Source organism: Myiozetetes cayanensis, unplaced genomic scaffold (genome assembly GCF_022539395.1).
Source record: "Myiozetetes cayanensis isolate MyiCay16 unplaced genomic scaffold, myiCay2020 scf4, whole genome shotgun sequence".
NCBI classification, from domain to species: domain Eukaryota; kingdom Metazoa; phylum Chordata; class Aves; order Passeriformes; family Tyrannidae; genus Myiozetetes; species Myiozetetes cayanensis.
The window spans coordinates 55258108-55271526 of NW_026087631.1; the positions used below are offsets into that span (position 1 = coordinate 55258108).

The window sequence follows — 13419 nt, forward strand, 5'->3', positions numbered from 1 at the left end:
GTTCAGTGAGAAACAGTACAACACTAATTGTAAACTTTCTTATTTGTCTAAAATTACTGGCTGACCCTTGACAATTAAATAACTTTACTCAGATTATGAATTCCAGAGAAACTTAACTGCTGTTTTTTTAATACAGAGTGGTTAACATTAAATCTGTAAAATCAATAGATAACTGATAAATACCAAACACATTCTTTAAGGCCTCATAATGAATTTTATACAGCATTTCTAAAACATTTTGTTTTATTTATGTATGACCTAGTTGCTGTGAAGATTGACGATTTTGAACATGTATCCCAAGTGGAGATACATATTTGCAATGGCAGTACAATACAGCTTTTAAAGAACTTCAAAGATTTAAAATCTGATACCATTGAATTTAATGAACAAAAGCCAGTGTAATTTGGGGATCAGGATTGTTTGGGTGTCTTTGCGTAATCACACTTCATTTAATCAATTTCTTTTTCATAATAAAATAATTCAAACTAGATTCTTACTGTTTCTTGTGAATTTTACTGCTTGGTTCCTATAATAATACATTTTAGAACACCAAAATATGTGGGTTTTTTACCAGGCTCATGTCCATCACAAGACCAGTTACAGTAAGTTTCTGTAGTTCTTGTTTCATGAGAATATATAGCGTTGGTTTAAGGTTTGTATTATTGTTATTCTTTTACATTCAGACCTGGGGATCAGAAGGGTATCATCTCTGGGTTATTGATGGGAATTCTTCTTCAAACATGAAACCTGGAAGAAATGCAAATAGTAAAGCTCAGCAGTTTGGTATTCTGCAGTTTCAGTTCATCAAGAGTGCACTCACTGTTAATCCTTGTATGGTAAGTTTTTTTGTTGATAAATATATCGTTATTTTAGAGCATATTTCCAGTTTTCAGGTGACCTCTGAATTACTCTCTTAACAGATTTTAAGTCTGTTTTGCAGCCATTAGGCCTGGTTTTGACATAGACCCTTTAAAATGCTACTGAGAGAGTACTGCTATGCAATGCTGCAACATAAAACCTGCTAGTACCTAGTGATAAAAGGACTGAGAACTGCCTCAATGCTCTTAATATATTGATCATGTGTTTTCTTTTGTTTTTCTGTGCATGGAAATCAAGATTGCTTTTGGATTTCTGTTGTTTTGTTTTTAATCCAGAGTAACCAGGAACAAGTCCTCCTTCAAGGAGAAGATCGCTTGTATTTGAACTGTGGAGATGCAACACAGGCTCAGAGTCCCAGAAATACTTCGGCACACTCTGAACATAATCATAGCAGGGAAAGAGGCCCATTTTCAGATGGCAGTTTAGATTCTCAGGGTTTAAGCACTTTACTAGGACACCGGCATTGGCATGTTGTACAGGTAATTGTTGCCTATATGTGCTCTGTGCTTGCAAAAGTTTGTAGGACTGAAGTTTGCAGCTGATCTCATCAGCTCTCTTCTGCCATACTGTTTTCCTCTAGTATGAGATGATTTGCCTTTTTATTGTCTCTTGGGGGTTACCTTGGTGCAGCGTTTTACTTGTTGCCAGATGGTAAAGGAACATTGGTCATCTCAGCATTGTGGCTGAGAGTTTGCCTCCTGACCAATAAAAGAAGTCTTTGGGAAGGAACAGTTAATTACTTTCTTGTGCTTTGAAAGGGAGAATAAGTGCAACATACAAGAAATCCTTTAGGGAGTTTGTTTTGTTCTTTCTGCAAAATGCTGTAAGCACAGTCAGCTGATGAGTACAGCTAGCTATATTTTCAAGCATGAAAAATGGCATCTACTTAAGCCTGTAATTAAAACTTCACAGTATCAGGCTTTCAAAGAAGAAATTGTTTCCGGAGTAGTAATGGGGCAGGTTCTTATTTTGTCTGTAATATAAACAAAAAGTTAAATAACTTTTAATCTGTAATTCTAATGTAATTCTAATTCTTCATACTTAAATTGGTAGATGTTTTTCTATGTAAAGGTTTTTACAAAGTCCCCAAAATTTGTTCTTCACACAGTACATGAATCGATAGTATTAAACAGCACTTGATTCTAGGCATGTAAACAGGTTCTAGTTCCTGTTGAATTTCCACTTTAGCTGGTCAGGTAGCTCTTCTGTCTTCTGAAACTGGTGTAGGAGGGAGAAGGCTGAGGTAAGAGAAAAGCTAACACAAAATTACTATGCCGTGCAAGATGCCCATGAAAACAGAAAGTGGCTGGATAATGAGAGTACCTATCTGACTTATGGCAAACCAAGGACTGGGGTTTGAACCTTGGTTTGTATCATTCCATGTGACATGAAGCATCCAGTATCAAGATTAACCTGACATATTCCAGTCAAGTTTTCTAATAACAAGGCTTTTGGATATGCTGTTGTGTATATCTGATGGGATTAGAAATTTCATCTCAACTCTGGAAATCACACTTGGATGCTCTGTTTGTCAAAACTTTTATGTTCCCACCTCGGAGGAGAGATGAGAAAATTACAACTATTAATCTGTACTATTAATATAGTATTAGCTGTTGTATGTTGTTGATGCATTTTGATATTTCATGTGATGAGAACAGTGTAACACTTAGGCTTCAGTAACTTTCAGCAGGCTGGGAGTAATTGTATTTAAAAAAGAAAATCCAACATTAAAACCATTTAAGCCAGTGTTTTGGAAAAACACAGACATTGTAAAAATTACTTTAGGACATTGTAATTGCTCAGTACTTCGGTGGTACTTGGTATAGTCATGTGGTTTTGATTTTCTTTTTGTTTTTTTTAGATTCATAGTACATATCTAGAGAGCAACTGGCCTATAAGGGTGAGTTATTTGAGGAATATATTCTTGCTTATTTAAAAATATTGGAGGTTTATAATTGTCCATTACAATTGGCTGAGCTGTGGAAAATGACATCATTGTTTTACATTACAGAAAATAGACTGTTGGGCAGTGAAGTATAAAACATGAAGATACCTTACAAGTTTTGGGTCTGATGTTATAGTGCCTTGTGGTGTTATACTTGGATAGGATATATCATTTAAATAAGTCCCCTTAAAGAAGGTTCTGGTAATTTTGGTTTTTTTATTTTTTTACAGTTTTCAGCTATTGACAAGCTTGGACAGAATGTAGCTGTAGTTGGCAAGTTTGGTTTTGCACATTATTCTTTACTCACCAAAAAATGGAAGCTGTTCGGAAACATTACCCAGGTGAGAAGTTGTGGTATTTTATTCTGGTGTACTGGAAGATTTTATTAGTTGGAATGTGAGACTTGGAGAAAACTAAAAAATATCTTTTTCAAGTAAACAGCCTGTAGACACACTTGGGATTAGGGATGCTGGTTTTACATGTGTTTTTCATAAAATGTCTGAAACACTTATCTTGTGGTTTTGACACACAGATTTGTGTCTGATTATTAACAGGTTTCCAAATTTGAGTGTATGTAGTTAGACACTTGCTTCTGTATATCTTATCTGAGAATTTATGTGACGTAGCTTTGGATGTAAAGCTTGTGAATTCTGGCCAGAAGCAGATTTGAGTTCAGGGATGCCAATAGCATAAAGAACTGTGAAAAGCTGTGTTTTAGAGGATGATGTTTGTCTTTTACATACTATTCTTTAGTACTTTGGTTTTCTAAACAACAAAAACTTCATATACATAGATTGTCTTGTCATATGTGTAAAGTTTATAGAGATCATGTTTGGCTTTCAGAAATTACCCATATAATGTACATGTCTGTATGTATAAATATATAAAAATGCATACATATATGTCGCTTGCTTTTTTTTTTAGGAGCAAAATATGATGGTAACAGGTGGCTTAGCATGGTGGAATGACTTCATTGTTCTTGCATGTTATAATTTAAATGATCATCAAGAAGAGGTGAAGTATTATTTTTCTTCAAAGTAAATATATAATGATTAGAATATCTGATCTGCTCTACACTAGTATTAACATGAAAAGCACTGTAGTAATATAATAAACATTTACAAATTATAAACATAGGTGACTTTTGGTCATATTCAGGATTTATTAATATATAAGTAATTATTTGCAGAAAATTTTTATTGTTACTATTAAAAATTATTTTTTGCTGGCTACAGTGAATCTACTTATTATTCTGAAAACTTTGTGACATTTCTGCATGTTAGGATGAAGCCTGTTTTGAGATGCCCAGTTACAGTATTTTGGGACACTTTAGTAAGGTTTTAAATTAGATGGGCAGAGAAGATTTACTTACTCTTTGATTTGTAGAACTAATGACTAAAACTCCTTCCTTGTTATTGTTGTTCAGTACTTCAGATTTGGCTGTGCTGTGCTTTAATCACTTGGAATGCAATGATAAAATGCAATGGGTAAAACATTTGATGAAATAAAAACACAGGTGTGTAAGGTGTCTGGCTAGAAATCCTTGACAGCCATTCCACAGAAAAAGAAAATAGTTGAAAGTGGAACTACTGTTATTTTGTTGGTAAACAGAACCTGTATTCAAGCTACTGCTTTTCCTTGCAGCTGAGAATCTACCTGCGAACGTCTAATCTTGACAATGCGTTTGCGCACATCACCAAAGTGCAAGCAGACACGTTACTACTGAGTGTCTTCCGGGACATTGTCATATTGTTCAGAGCAGATTGTTCCATTTGCCTTTACAGTATTGAGAGAAGGTCCGAGGGGTGAGTGTCAGTATCTAAATACTTTCGCAGTACGGTACTTGTAGTTCTGTTCTCAGTCTGAGTAAATTCTTAGCGTGATACAAAGGTGTTTGAGAACTTGTGGTGTTGGATTTTTATACTACAGAGGGGTAAGTGTTGTCTGTGTGCGCAAGTGTTGTCACTTGCACGCATGCTGATAGGCAGATTAGGTGTGGAGGTGACTGATGTATGCACATTTCCAGTTGTCTGGTCAAACATGTTCTTAACTGTTAGGACATTGAAAACTGAATGTAAATAGAAGAAAAAGGTACTGGAAGGCACCCATGTATCTGAATATTTAAAAACCCCAAAACATTTCTAACATTATAAATAGGAATTTTGAGGTGGCAGCAGACATGCACAGATGGAGAGAGGAAAGGTTTGGTTTTGTTATTGTGATAGGGAGTTATTTCAGTGCAAAAATTTAGTAGCAACATAAGATGATACTTTGAGACAGTTAAGATTAGAGAACTAAGGAGCAAATAAAGATTCACAAGTAGCTTTTTTTTTTTTAAAGTGCTTAGCAGATGATTTTTCCTACAGTTATGGTATCTTGGTTTCAGCAAGAAGGGACCTTTTTGTGTTAGAAGAAAGCAAGTTGTTGATCAGTAATTTCCTTTAGAGGAAAATATTTTTAATGCCTTTCCAAAAAAACTCCCAACAGAATCCAAACTCTGGAACTGTCTCATTGAAGGGTCCATAGAGTCTTATTCTGAAGCATCTGATGTTGTCTTCAATCCACTCATAGGTATATTTCCCCAAACTGTCAAGATAAGTAACCCAGCTTAGGTTTATTTGGTAACTTTTATGCAGAGTAGATATGAGAGCATATCTACTGCTTCCTGATTAAAGAAACATAATTTTAGTCTGTAGAGTAATTTACTGGGGTTAAGTTGCTTATTTTTTTCACTAGGTTTCCTTCAAGATGGTAACTTCATGTTAAATACTATTCTAAAATATCTAAATGCAGTCATCTTTCCTTTCAGTCTTAACCCTACTGCCAGTATCCAAGTTCTTCAAGAAGTGTCCATGTCTCGGTACATTCCTCATCCTTTTCTTGTAGTGTCTGTTACATTGACATCAGTGAGGACAGAGACTGGCATAACCTTGAAGATGCCTCAGCAGGTAACAGGTCTCAAAATTTGGTAGAATTGGTGCCTGGATTTGTTAGCTTACCTGGCTTATAAATGAATCATAAATCAGTGGTTCTTTTATGTGGTAAAATCCAGAACATCTTTTTTCTGATGCTTATTATATAGACATTATATAGACATTGGGGACAAGGGGATGGAAGTAGAAGGAAGAGTTTGCATTTTATTTCATACCTTCTCTTGTTATCTTGTAAAGTTTGGGGCCAAATCTTGGAGGACAAATTTAATTTAACTATGTCAAGGGTATGTTGCTCTGTTGTGTATTAAAAGTTGAAAACCAGAGCAATCTGTATCATTAGGAATTGCCTTTCTTGCAGCAGCATGTCCATTACTCAAAGAATAAATAGAAAAAAGGAAAAGGTGGCATATGACCGTAAAAGGTTCTTCTTGTCAACTTCCTACTACACTAAAATAAAGTAAGATAATCTCCCCCACTAGTTATGTCAGGAGATAGGCCAACAGCCAAGCAGTAACTTAAGGTGGGAAGGTGAAGCCCTGTCTTTAACTCCAGAAATTAGTCAGGCCACTGAAAGCTTAGTGCAAAGAGAACTGGGATTTTTGTTGTCTGGGGTGTAAGCAAATTAGGCTTAAATGAGTAGCTGCAGTAAGAAGTGTATTTTTTCATGAGAGCAGCTACCTTAAGATGGTTTAGAAGTTGTGTTGTCTGTGAGGCAGGCTGGGAGACATGTGGAGGTGCATAATTTTCTCCACATCCCAAAGGCACTGGGAGATACAAAAATGGTGGCACAGCTGTGAAGTCTGAAGATTTGTGCTTCCTTCCTTCAGTTCCTTCTAATTTAGGGTCCCACAGTTCTGAACGTGTGTCCAGAGACTTTGATATGGTCTTAGACAGGGACATAAAAAGCAACATGCTCGTGGTTTTCTACTCCATCTTACTATGAGAAAGCATCTGTATTCCTGAATTACCTGACCTGTTGTGTTTCCTAATTTTGAGAAAAACCTACTGAAACTTGTTACAGCATAAATATAACAGTAATATTTAAACTTTGTTTCAGAGTGAAGAGATACTACCTCTTTCTTCCTTTCTAACAAAGAGCCCCTATCTTTAAAATCTGTTGATCTTCTTGATCAAAAGATAAATGTTAGTAGTAAATATGACACCGCACTGTAGACAAAGCAATGTGTCTGACTTTGTGGAGTGTGTCAGCCTTTTCAGTGTTCTTACCTATTAGTGACCTTAACCCCTAATGTTTCAGATTTACCATACAGATCCTCTATCCATATATTTTAAAACTAAGCTTCATGCACAGTGTGGCAATAGCTCCAGTGACTTAGTTTAAAATTAACAGGAGACAGTTCTGAAATAAATCTTTAGAAAGAATACTTTGCTTTCTTGATATACCTAGCTAGAAAGATTTTTCTCTAGCTGCAGCTAAATAAAAGTTCAAGATACTGTACAAGTGTGGCTCAACTCTTTTTGGCTCAGCTCTTTTTGAATTGTGTGTCAGTGTTAGTCTTTGCAGTCAGATACTGGCAATCATATAGTCATGATACTGATAAGAATACAGAGCTTTATTTTTCTTAAAATGCTGGTGGCTTGCCTGTGCCAAGATACGTAGTTGGAAAAAGTCCATATCAAACACGCACATGGAATGAGTCTGGTGAAGAAGAAACCTTCCAGTATTTACCCCTTTGCACAAGAACTGCAGTACTTAGTTCTACCTGATTTTTTGGGTCATCCTGTATTTAATTCGTTTGTCAGTAATTTCTGTAAGGTGGTGCAGTTAATCTACTTTTTATTCTGAGTTTTTATTGTGGTTATGAGTAAAATGATGCATTCAAAAAGCTTAAATAATGTGCATAATATTCTTTTTATCCATAGGCTTGTGAAGCTGAAAGTATTATGCTTAATTTAGCAGGACAACTCATCATGTTGCAAAGGGACCGATCTGGACCCCAGATACGAGATAAAGATAATAATCCTAATCAAAGAAAGCATGTGAGTAAATATATATGGAATATTGCATATAGCTTTAAAAGTGTCTGAAGAAGTTGTGGAAGAGATTGGTCCAGACATAAAGAAAATATAGATCTATAATGCAGGGCAGTATCCATACTTACAGACTGAATTGTTAACTGGAAGTATATTACAATTCCATGGCTTCTTTTTTTCCTCTAAGAATTTCTAACTAAAATGTTTACCAGTTGTGTTTGCTTGTTATATTGCAGTGAAATAAACGAGATTTAAGCTTAAGGATCCTGTGCAAAATTTGGTGTGCACCAATGACAGAAGATTTCTGGTCTATCTAAAACTATTCTATATACTTATGGAGCATTATCATTTTTTGCAGAGTTTGTTGACAAAGTTCCTGAAAACAACAACACTACCACTAGAAATTGATTACTGAATTTTTCAGCTCTTCCGTACTGATGAAAATCAAGTGAAACAGGCACTCTGGGAGAGTGAAATCTGTAAAGTTCAGATGTAGATTTCTTTACAGCTCAAACACTAGCAGATACAGTGTTTATAGTAATTTTGTTAGTTCTGGCTTGAACTTGTGGGCTCAATGAAGAAGCAAAGAGCAGGTTTTTACTTTTCTCCCTTTCTACTTTTCTACTTCCTGACTAAATATTATGAAGATTAAAAAAAGTCAAAGAAATGTCTTGAGTTAATGTAAGTAATAAGTGGTGTTTTCTCAGATGCTAGAGTGTAGTTAAGAGATAAGCAGATTTGTTTCTTCTTTATTAGAAGAACAGCATGTTTGAAGAGAGTAGTTTTTTGCTAAAAAGTAGTTCTTGTGAAGAGGGTAAAAAAAGGAGTCATGAATACTGATTTTTTTATTTTTATTTTTCATTTTAAATAGCTGCCTTTTTGTGCTCCAGTTGTCCTAGCCCAGTCTGTTGAAAATGTGTGGACTACTTGCAGGATTAACAAACAGAAACGCCACTTACTGGAGGCTCTGTGGCTCAGCTGTGGTGGGGCAGGTATGAAAGTCTGGCTTCCCCTGTTTCCCAGAGATCATCGAAAACCACATTCCTTTCTGTCAAGACGGATCATGCTGCCTTTCCACATCAACATATACCCATTGGCTGTTTTGTTTGAAGATGCCTTGGTTCTTGGTGCTGTTAATGACACTGTGCTCTATGACTGTTTATACACTCAAACCAGTGCTAGAGAACACTTGGAGGTTCTCTTTCCTTTCTCCATTGTTGAGAGAACCTCTCAGATCTACCTCCATCACATTTTACGCCAGCTTTTGGTTAGGAACCTCGGTGAACAAGCCTTGCTTTTGGCCCACTCCTGTGCCACATTACCATACTTTCCTCATGTACTAGAACTGATGCTTCATGAAGTGCTGGAAGAAGAAGCTACCTCGCGGGAACCCATTCCCGACCCTCTCCTTCCCACTGTGGCGAAGTTCATTACAGAGTTCCCCCTCTTCCTGCAGACAGTTGTTCATTGTGCTAGGAAGACAGAATATGCCCTGTGGAATTACCTTTTTGCTGCTGTTGGAAACCCGAAGGATTTATTTGAAGAGTGCTTAATGGCCCAGGACTTGGACACAGCTGCCTCTTACCTTATTATCCTACAGGTGATGGCACCTAATATATTGCAAGAGTGGTGATATTTACTAATAATGGTACCTAATATATTGCAGGAGTGGTGATATTTACTAATATGCAGTATTTTTAAAAATGTCACACCAAAGTTGTGCATGTTCAGCACATTTTTAATTTAACAGTTTTCTGTTGATATTATGCCCTGTTATGAAGGAGGGAGGGTAGTAGAGGGAGGAATGATATAAGTAGGTAGTTTACTGTTTTTGAAAAGGAAAATAGTAGCATGAAATTTGCTTTTTATAATCTTTGGTATACATGAATGTGACTCCGTGTGGCTTAATAGGACTTCTACTGCTTTACAGCAAAAGCAAATAACTTAATTACGCTTTGTTACTTGCAGAATATGGAAGTTCCAGCAGTTAGCAGACAACATGCCACTCTCCTATTTAATACTGCCTTAGAGCAGGGAAAGTGGGATCTTTGTCGTCACATGATTAGATTTCTTAAAGCCATTGGCTCTGGAGAAACAGAGACACCCCCAGCTACACCAACAACTCAGGTTTGTGATGAGAAAAGTACATACTGTGCATCAAACCTTTTATGATTAATCTTGATGTTACATAGCTTATTTGCTCCTTTGACTCTGTTGTTTTAATTTTCTTTGTTTTAGGAACCTAGTTCAAGTAGTGGCTTTGAATTCTTCAGGCATCGCAGCATTAGTTTATCCCAGTCAGCGGAGAATCTCCACAGCAAGTTTAATTTGACAAAAACACTGAGTATGCCTTCTGGCCCATCTGGAAAAAGGTAATTGGTAGTAATATCATCTCCTTCCCCACTTTGTTTGGTACTGTACTAACACTCCTACCAGTTTAAGTTCTAGAAATACATCTATATGATAGATATGTCATAGTCTCCTTCCACATCCTTGGCATTTGTGTTTTCACAGCGCTTGTAATGTTTGTGTCTCTCACAACATTCTTTGGAGGATATATTCTCATGCATGTAAATATATGTGCGTGTATTTGTATAAATATGTACACCCGTATGCTCACTGACCAAAAGAGTTTGAAACCACTGTTACGCATGTGTAGTAATTCCAATAGCTGGTGAGACCACATGCCTCACACTTGAAGGATCTGTTTTGGTGAAAGATATGTTTTGAAAGTTCACAGTTTGCAGCATCGTAATTATCACAGTTACACTGTGCTGCTGCGCACATCATGATCTAGCAGTGTGTACACGAGCTACAGATAGAGCCTGTTACACCTTGGGTAAACCACTCTAAAGCTGCTGTATACAAAATTGATATTCATAGGCATTGTGGTTCAGAAGCAGCATTGAGCTGGGATTCATTATTATCTTAGTTTTGACTTTTTTCCCATAAAGACTTTTAAAACAATCTTAGTATAAATTCAAATATTCTTAGTCATTTTTCATAGAGAGTACTGTCTTAAAAGTTTGATAGGAAGGGTCCTAGAGTAATATTTCTGAACTCTAAAGTTCTCTAAACTTGTTCCTCAGAAGTCAGTTTGCAATGGCATCTGCCTTCTAGCTCTACTACTTTACTTTTTTCTGCACTGCTAATATTTTAATACTCAATGACCACTGCTGCTGTTGTAACTTTTGTTCTTTATTTCACCTACATGTTGAGGCAGTGGGATCCTTTAGAGAATATAAATAGCACGGAATGATGAAAACTGCTTTTGCCATTATATAGAAATTCCCCTCCCCGTTCTCTGCCCCCTGCTCTGGTAACTTGATGTGCTGTGGTTGTGGCAAAGAGCCACAACGACTCAGTTTTATCGGTCCTAACGTCGCTGTTCTGTGGTCTGTGTCCAGGTGGAGCAAGGACAGTGACTGTGCTGAGAACATGTACATTGACATGATGCTGTGGCGGCACGCTCGGCGCCTGCTGGAAGAAATCAAGCTGAAAGACCTTGGCTGCTTTGCTGCACAGCTGGGCTTTGAGCTCATCGGCTGGTTGTGCAAGGAGAGAGCCAGAGCTGCCCATGTAGAGGATTTTGTGTTAGCTTTGAAAAAGCTACACAAGGATTTCCTCTGGCCGTTTCCAGTCATACCAGCTTCGTCCATTAATTCACCTTTCAAGAATGGAAAGTACAAAACAGGTGCTGTAACTTCTGACTTGATAAGGACTAGGTTTCCCTCCTGCAGTGCTTCATCTGTTCTGTCTCTGTTCAGCCAAGCAAAGAGCAGGCTGAGGCTTGCCACCTGCACAGCTTCTCACAGAGGGTGTACTTTTTGAAGGGATTCCATTTAGCACAGATGGAATCTCGTGCTGTGATGACTCTTTGTTTCTGTTGAAGTTTCCTACTTTCTCAGGTTCACTGAACTGGGTATCAATGGTGCAGATGTTGAGTTGAACATGGAAATTGCTCCAGCTTAAATTCTGCTGCACAAAATTACTAAAATCAATATTCTTATATTGTCTTTAGATGAGGTTTTGTTTAATTTTTTTTTAAATTAAAAATTGACATTCCTAATATTTGAAATTAGCTTTATGCTAGAGGGTATGAACTTTGAAGACTTCAATGTAAACTTCCTTTGTGTTACCAGTTCCTCAGTTCACTGGCTTATCTCCTTACGACAAAGTTGACAATAGCTGCCAAGTCTTCCTCTTCTTAGTAGCAGCATCAGTTCAGGTCTCTTGATGCTAACATTTTATCAGATGGTACTCCTTCTATGCCAGTGCTCACATAAAAAGATGATCAGAAATTCTTGAAATACCCAAACTTGCTTATTTCCTTATTTTCTTGGTCCCTCAGCAAACTAATTGAATGTTGATACAGGTTTTAGCATCCTGAAATGCCTGGCAGTCTGTCCAGATTTCCTTTTGGATAGCTACATGACTTTTCTATGGTGTGGTTTGTTTGTTTTGTTTTTTTTAGCCATAGGGGAGCAACTACTAAAATCTCAGTCTGCTGACACCTTTGTAAACATGGAAATGGATACAGGGGTTTCAAACACACCTCGGAGTCGCAGCTGGCTTGGTACTGTCAGCTGCTCCCAGAGAGAGCTCGACACTGTTTCATCCCATGGACCACACATGCAAGATGCATTCCTTTCTCCTTTGCTAAGTAAAGGTTAGTCACTCTTCCCCTCTCTCTGCTTATTGAAAAAATGCACCTGGAAGTACTTATATTTTGATATTTGCATGCCATTGCTTTATTGTTGCTTCTCAACTGCTGATAAGAAAAATTCAGGAAAAAAAAAAAGACTTGTAGAAAAGTAAACTGAAATTTTTACAACACAGTGGCCATGCCATACATCTTTAAGTACTTGAAGTAGAATATGAAATTGATACTTGCTGAAGTTCCTGTCTGTGGTGGTAATTTGAAGTTCAGTATTTTTTCATTCTTCACAGGAAGAGTGTTCTAAGGGGTTTTTTATCTTTGTCTCTTGCACAGATCAGCCTCTTGCACAGGTTAGCACTGGTCTAATAGCATGAACTTTGTGCTTTTGGGTTTCTTTAGAGTGATATTAGACATATTGAGGAAGTTCAGAAAATCAGAGACCAATATAGTTTTATTTTTTCCTATGTCTGTGTTTAAATTGCTTTTCTAAAAGCTGAAATGTACGATCAGCTTATTTTCATATATTTTTTCTGAATACAATCTGAGACAGGAAATGTTTGTCTGACCACTGATCTCTTCTTTTTTTTTTTTTTTTTACATTTTTATACTCCCTCTTATGTTTGAGTTTAGAGCAACATTTTCAACAGTATCTTCTAATTACTTCATGTGAATTACAATCTCAAGATTCTAGAGCTTCCTATGAGATTCAGAGCATTTGGAGATCCTGTCTGTCTGCTTGGGCACTATCTCATTCTATATTCAGTCCTGTTTGTCTTGGTTATTAATTCTAGAGACTGCAGGAATGCATTAGGTTTAAGTAAGTTTGTTTCAGAGCTCTGCAAAAAAGCCCAACTAAAATGGGGAAAATGAGTATCTCATTCCATTGCACTGCTTGTACTGCTGGTGTGCCACTATTGCTCTTTCTATAAACAAGCATCTTATTCTTTTCTGAGCTTGATGAAGGCCTTTGAGTTCAATGGACTTTGGTATGCATTTAGAAGCAGTTT

General features: G+C 36.8%; 1 protein-coding gene across 2 annotated transcripts in view; it reads left to right on the top strand.

The window, feature by feature from the left end:
- RIC1 (RIC1 homolog, RAB6A GEF complex partner 1) overlaps positions 1–13419 on the top strand; it is a 47707-nt gene that overhangs the window by 30804 nt on the left and 3484 nt on the right. For both annotated transcript variants that reach the window (XM_050328707.1, XM_050328706.1), the window contains exons 11-23: positions 684–836; positions 1155–1358; positions 2741–2779; positions 3055–3165; positions 3749–3838; positions 4469–4629; positions 5634–5772; positions 7642–7758; positions 8624–9352; positions 9721–9879; positions 9991–10124; positions 11160–11446; positions 12227–12421. In XM_050328707.1, the coding sequence (XP_050184664.1) occupies positions 684–836; positions 1155–1358; positions 2741–2779; positions 3055–3165; positions 3749–3838; positions 4469–4629; positions 5634–5772; positions 7642–7758; positions 8624–9352; positions 9721–9879; positions 9991–10124; positions 11160–11446; positions 12227–12421 (2518 nt within the window). The remainder of the gene's footprint in view (positions 1–683; positions 837–1154; positions 1359–2740; positions 2780–3054; positions 3166–3748; positions 3839–4468; positions 4630–5633; positions 5773–7641; positions 7759–8623; positions 9353–9720; positions 9880–9990; positions 10125–11159; positions 11447–12226; positions 12422–13419) is intronic.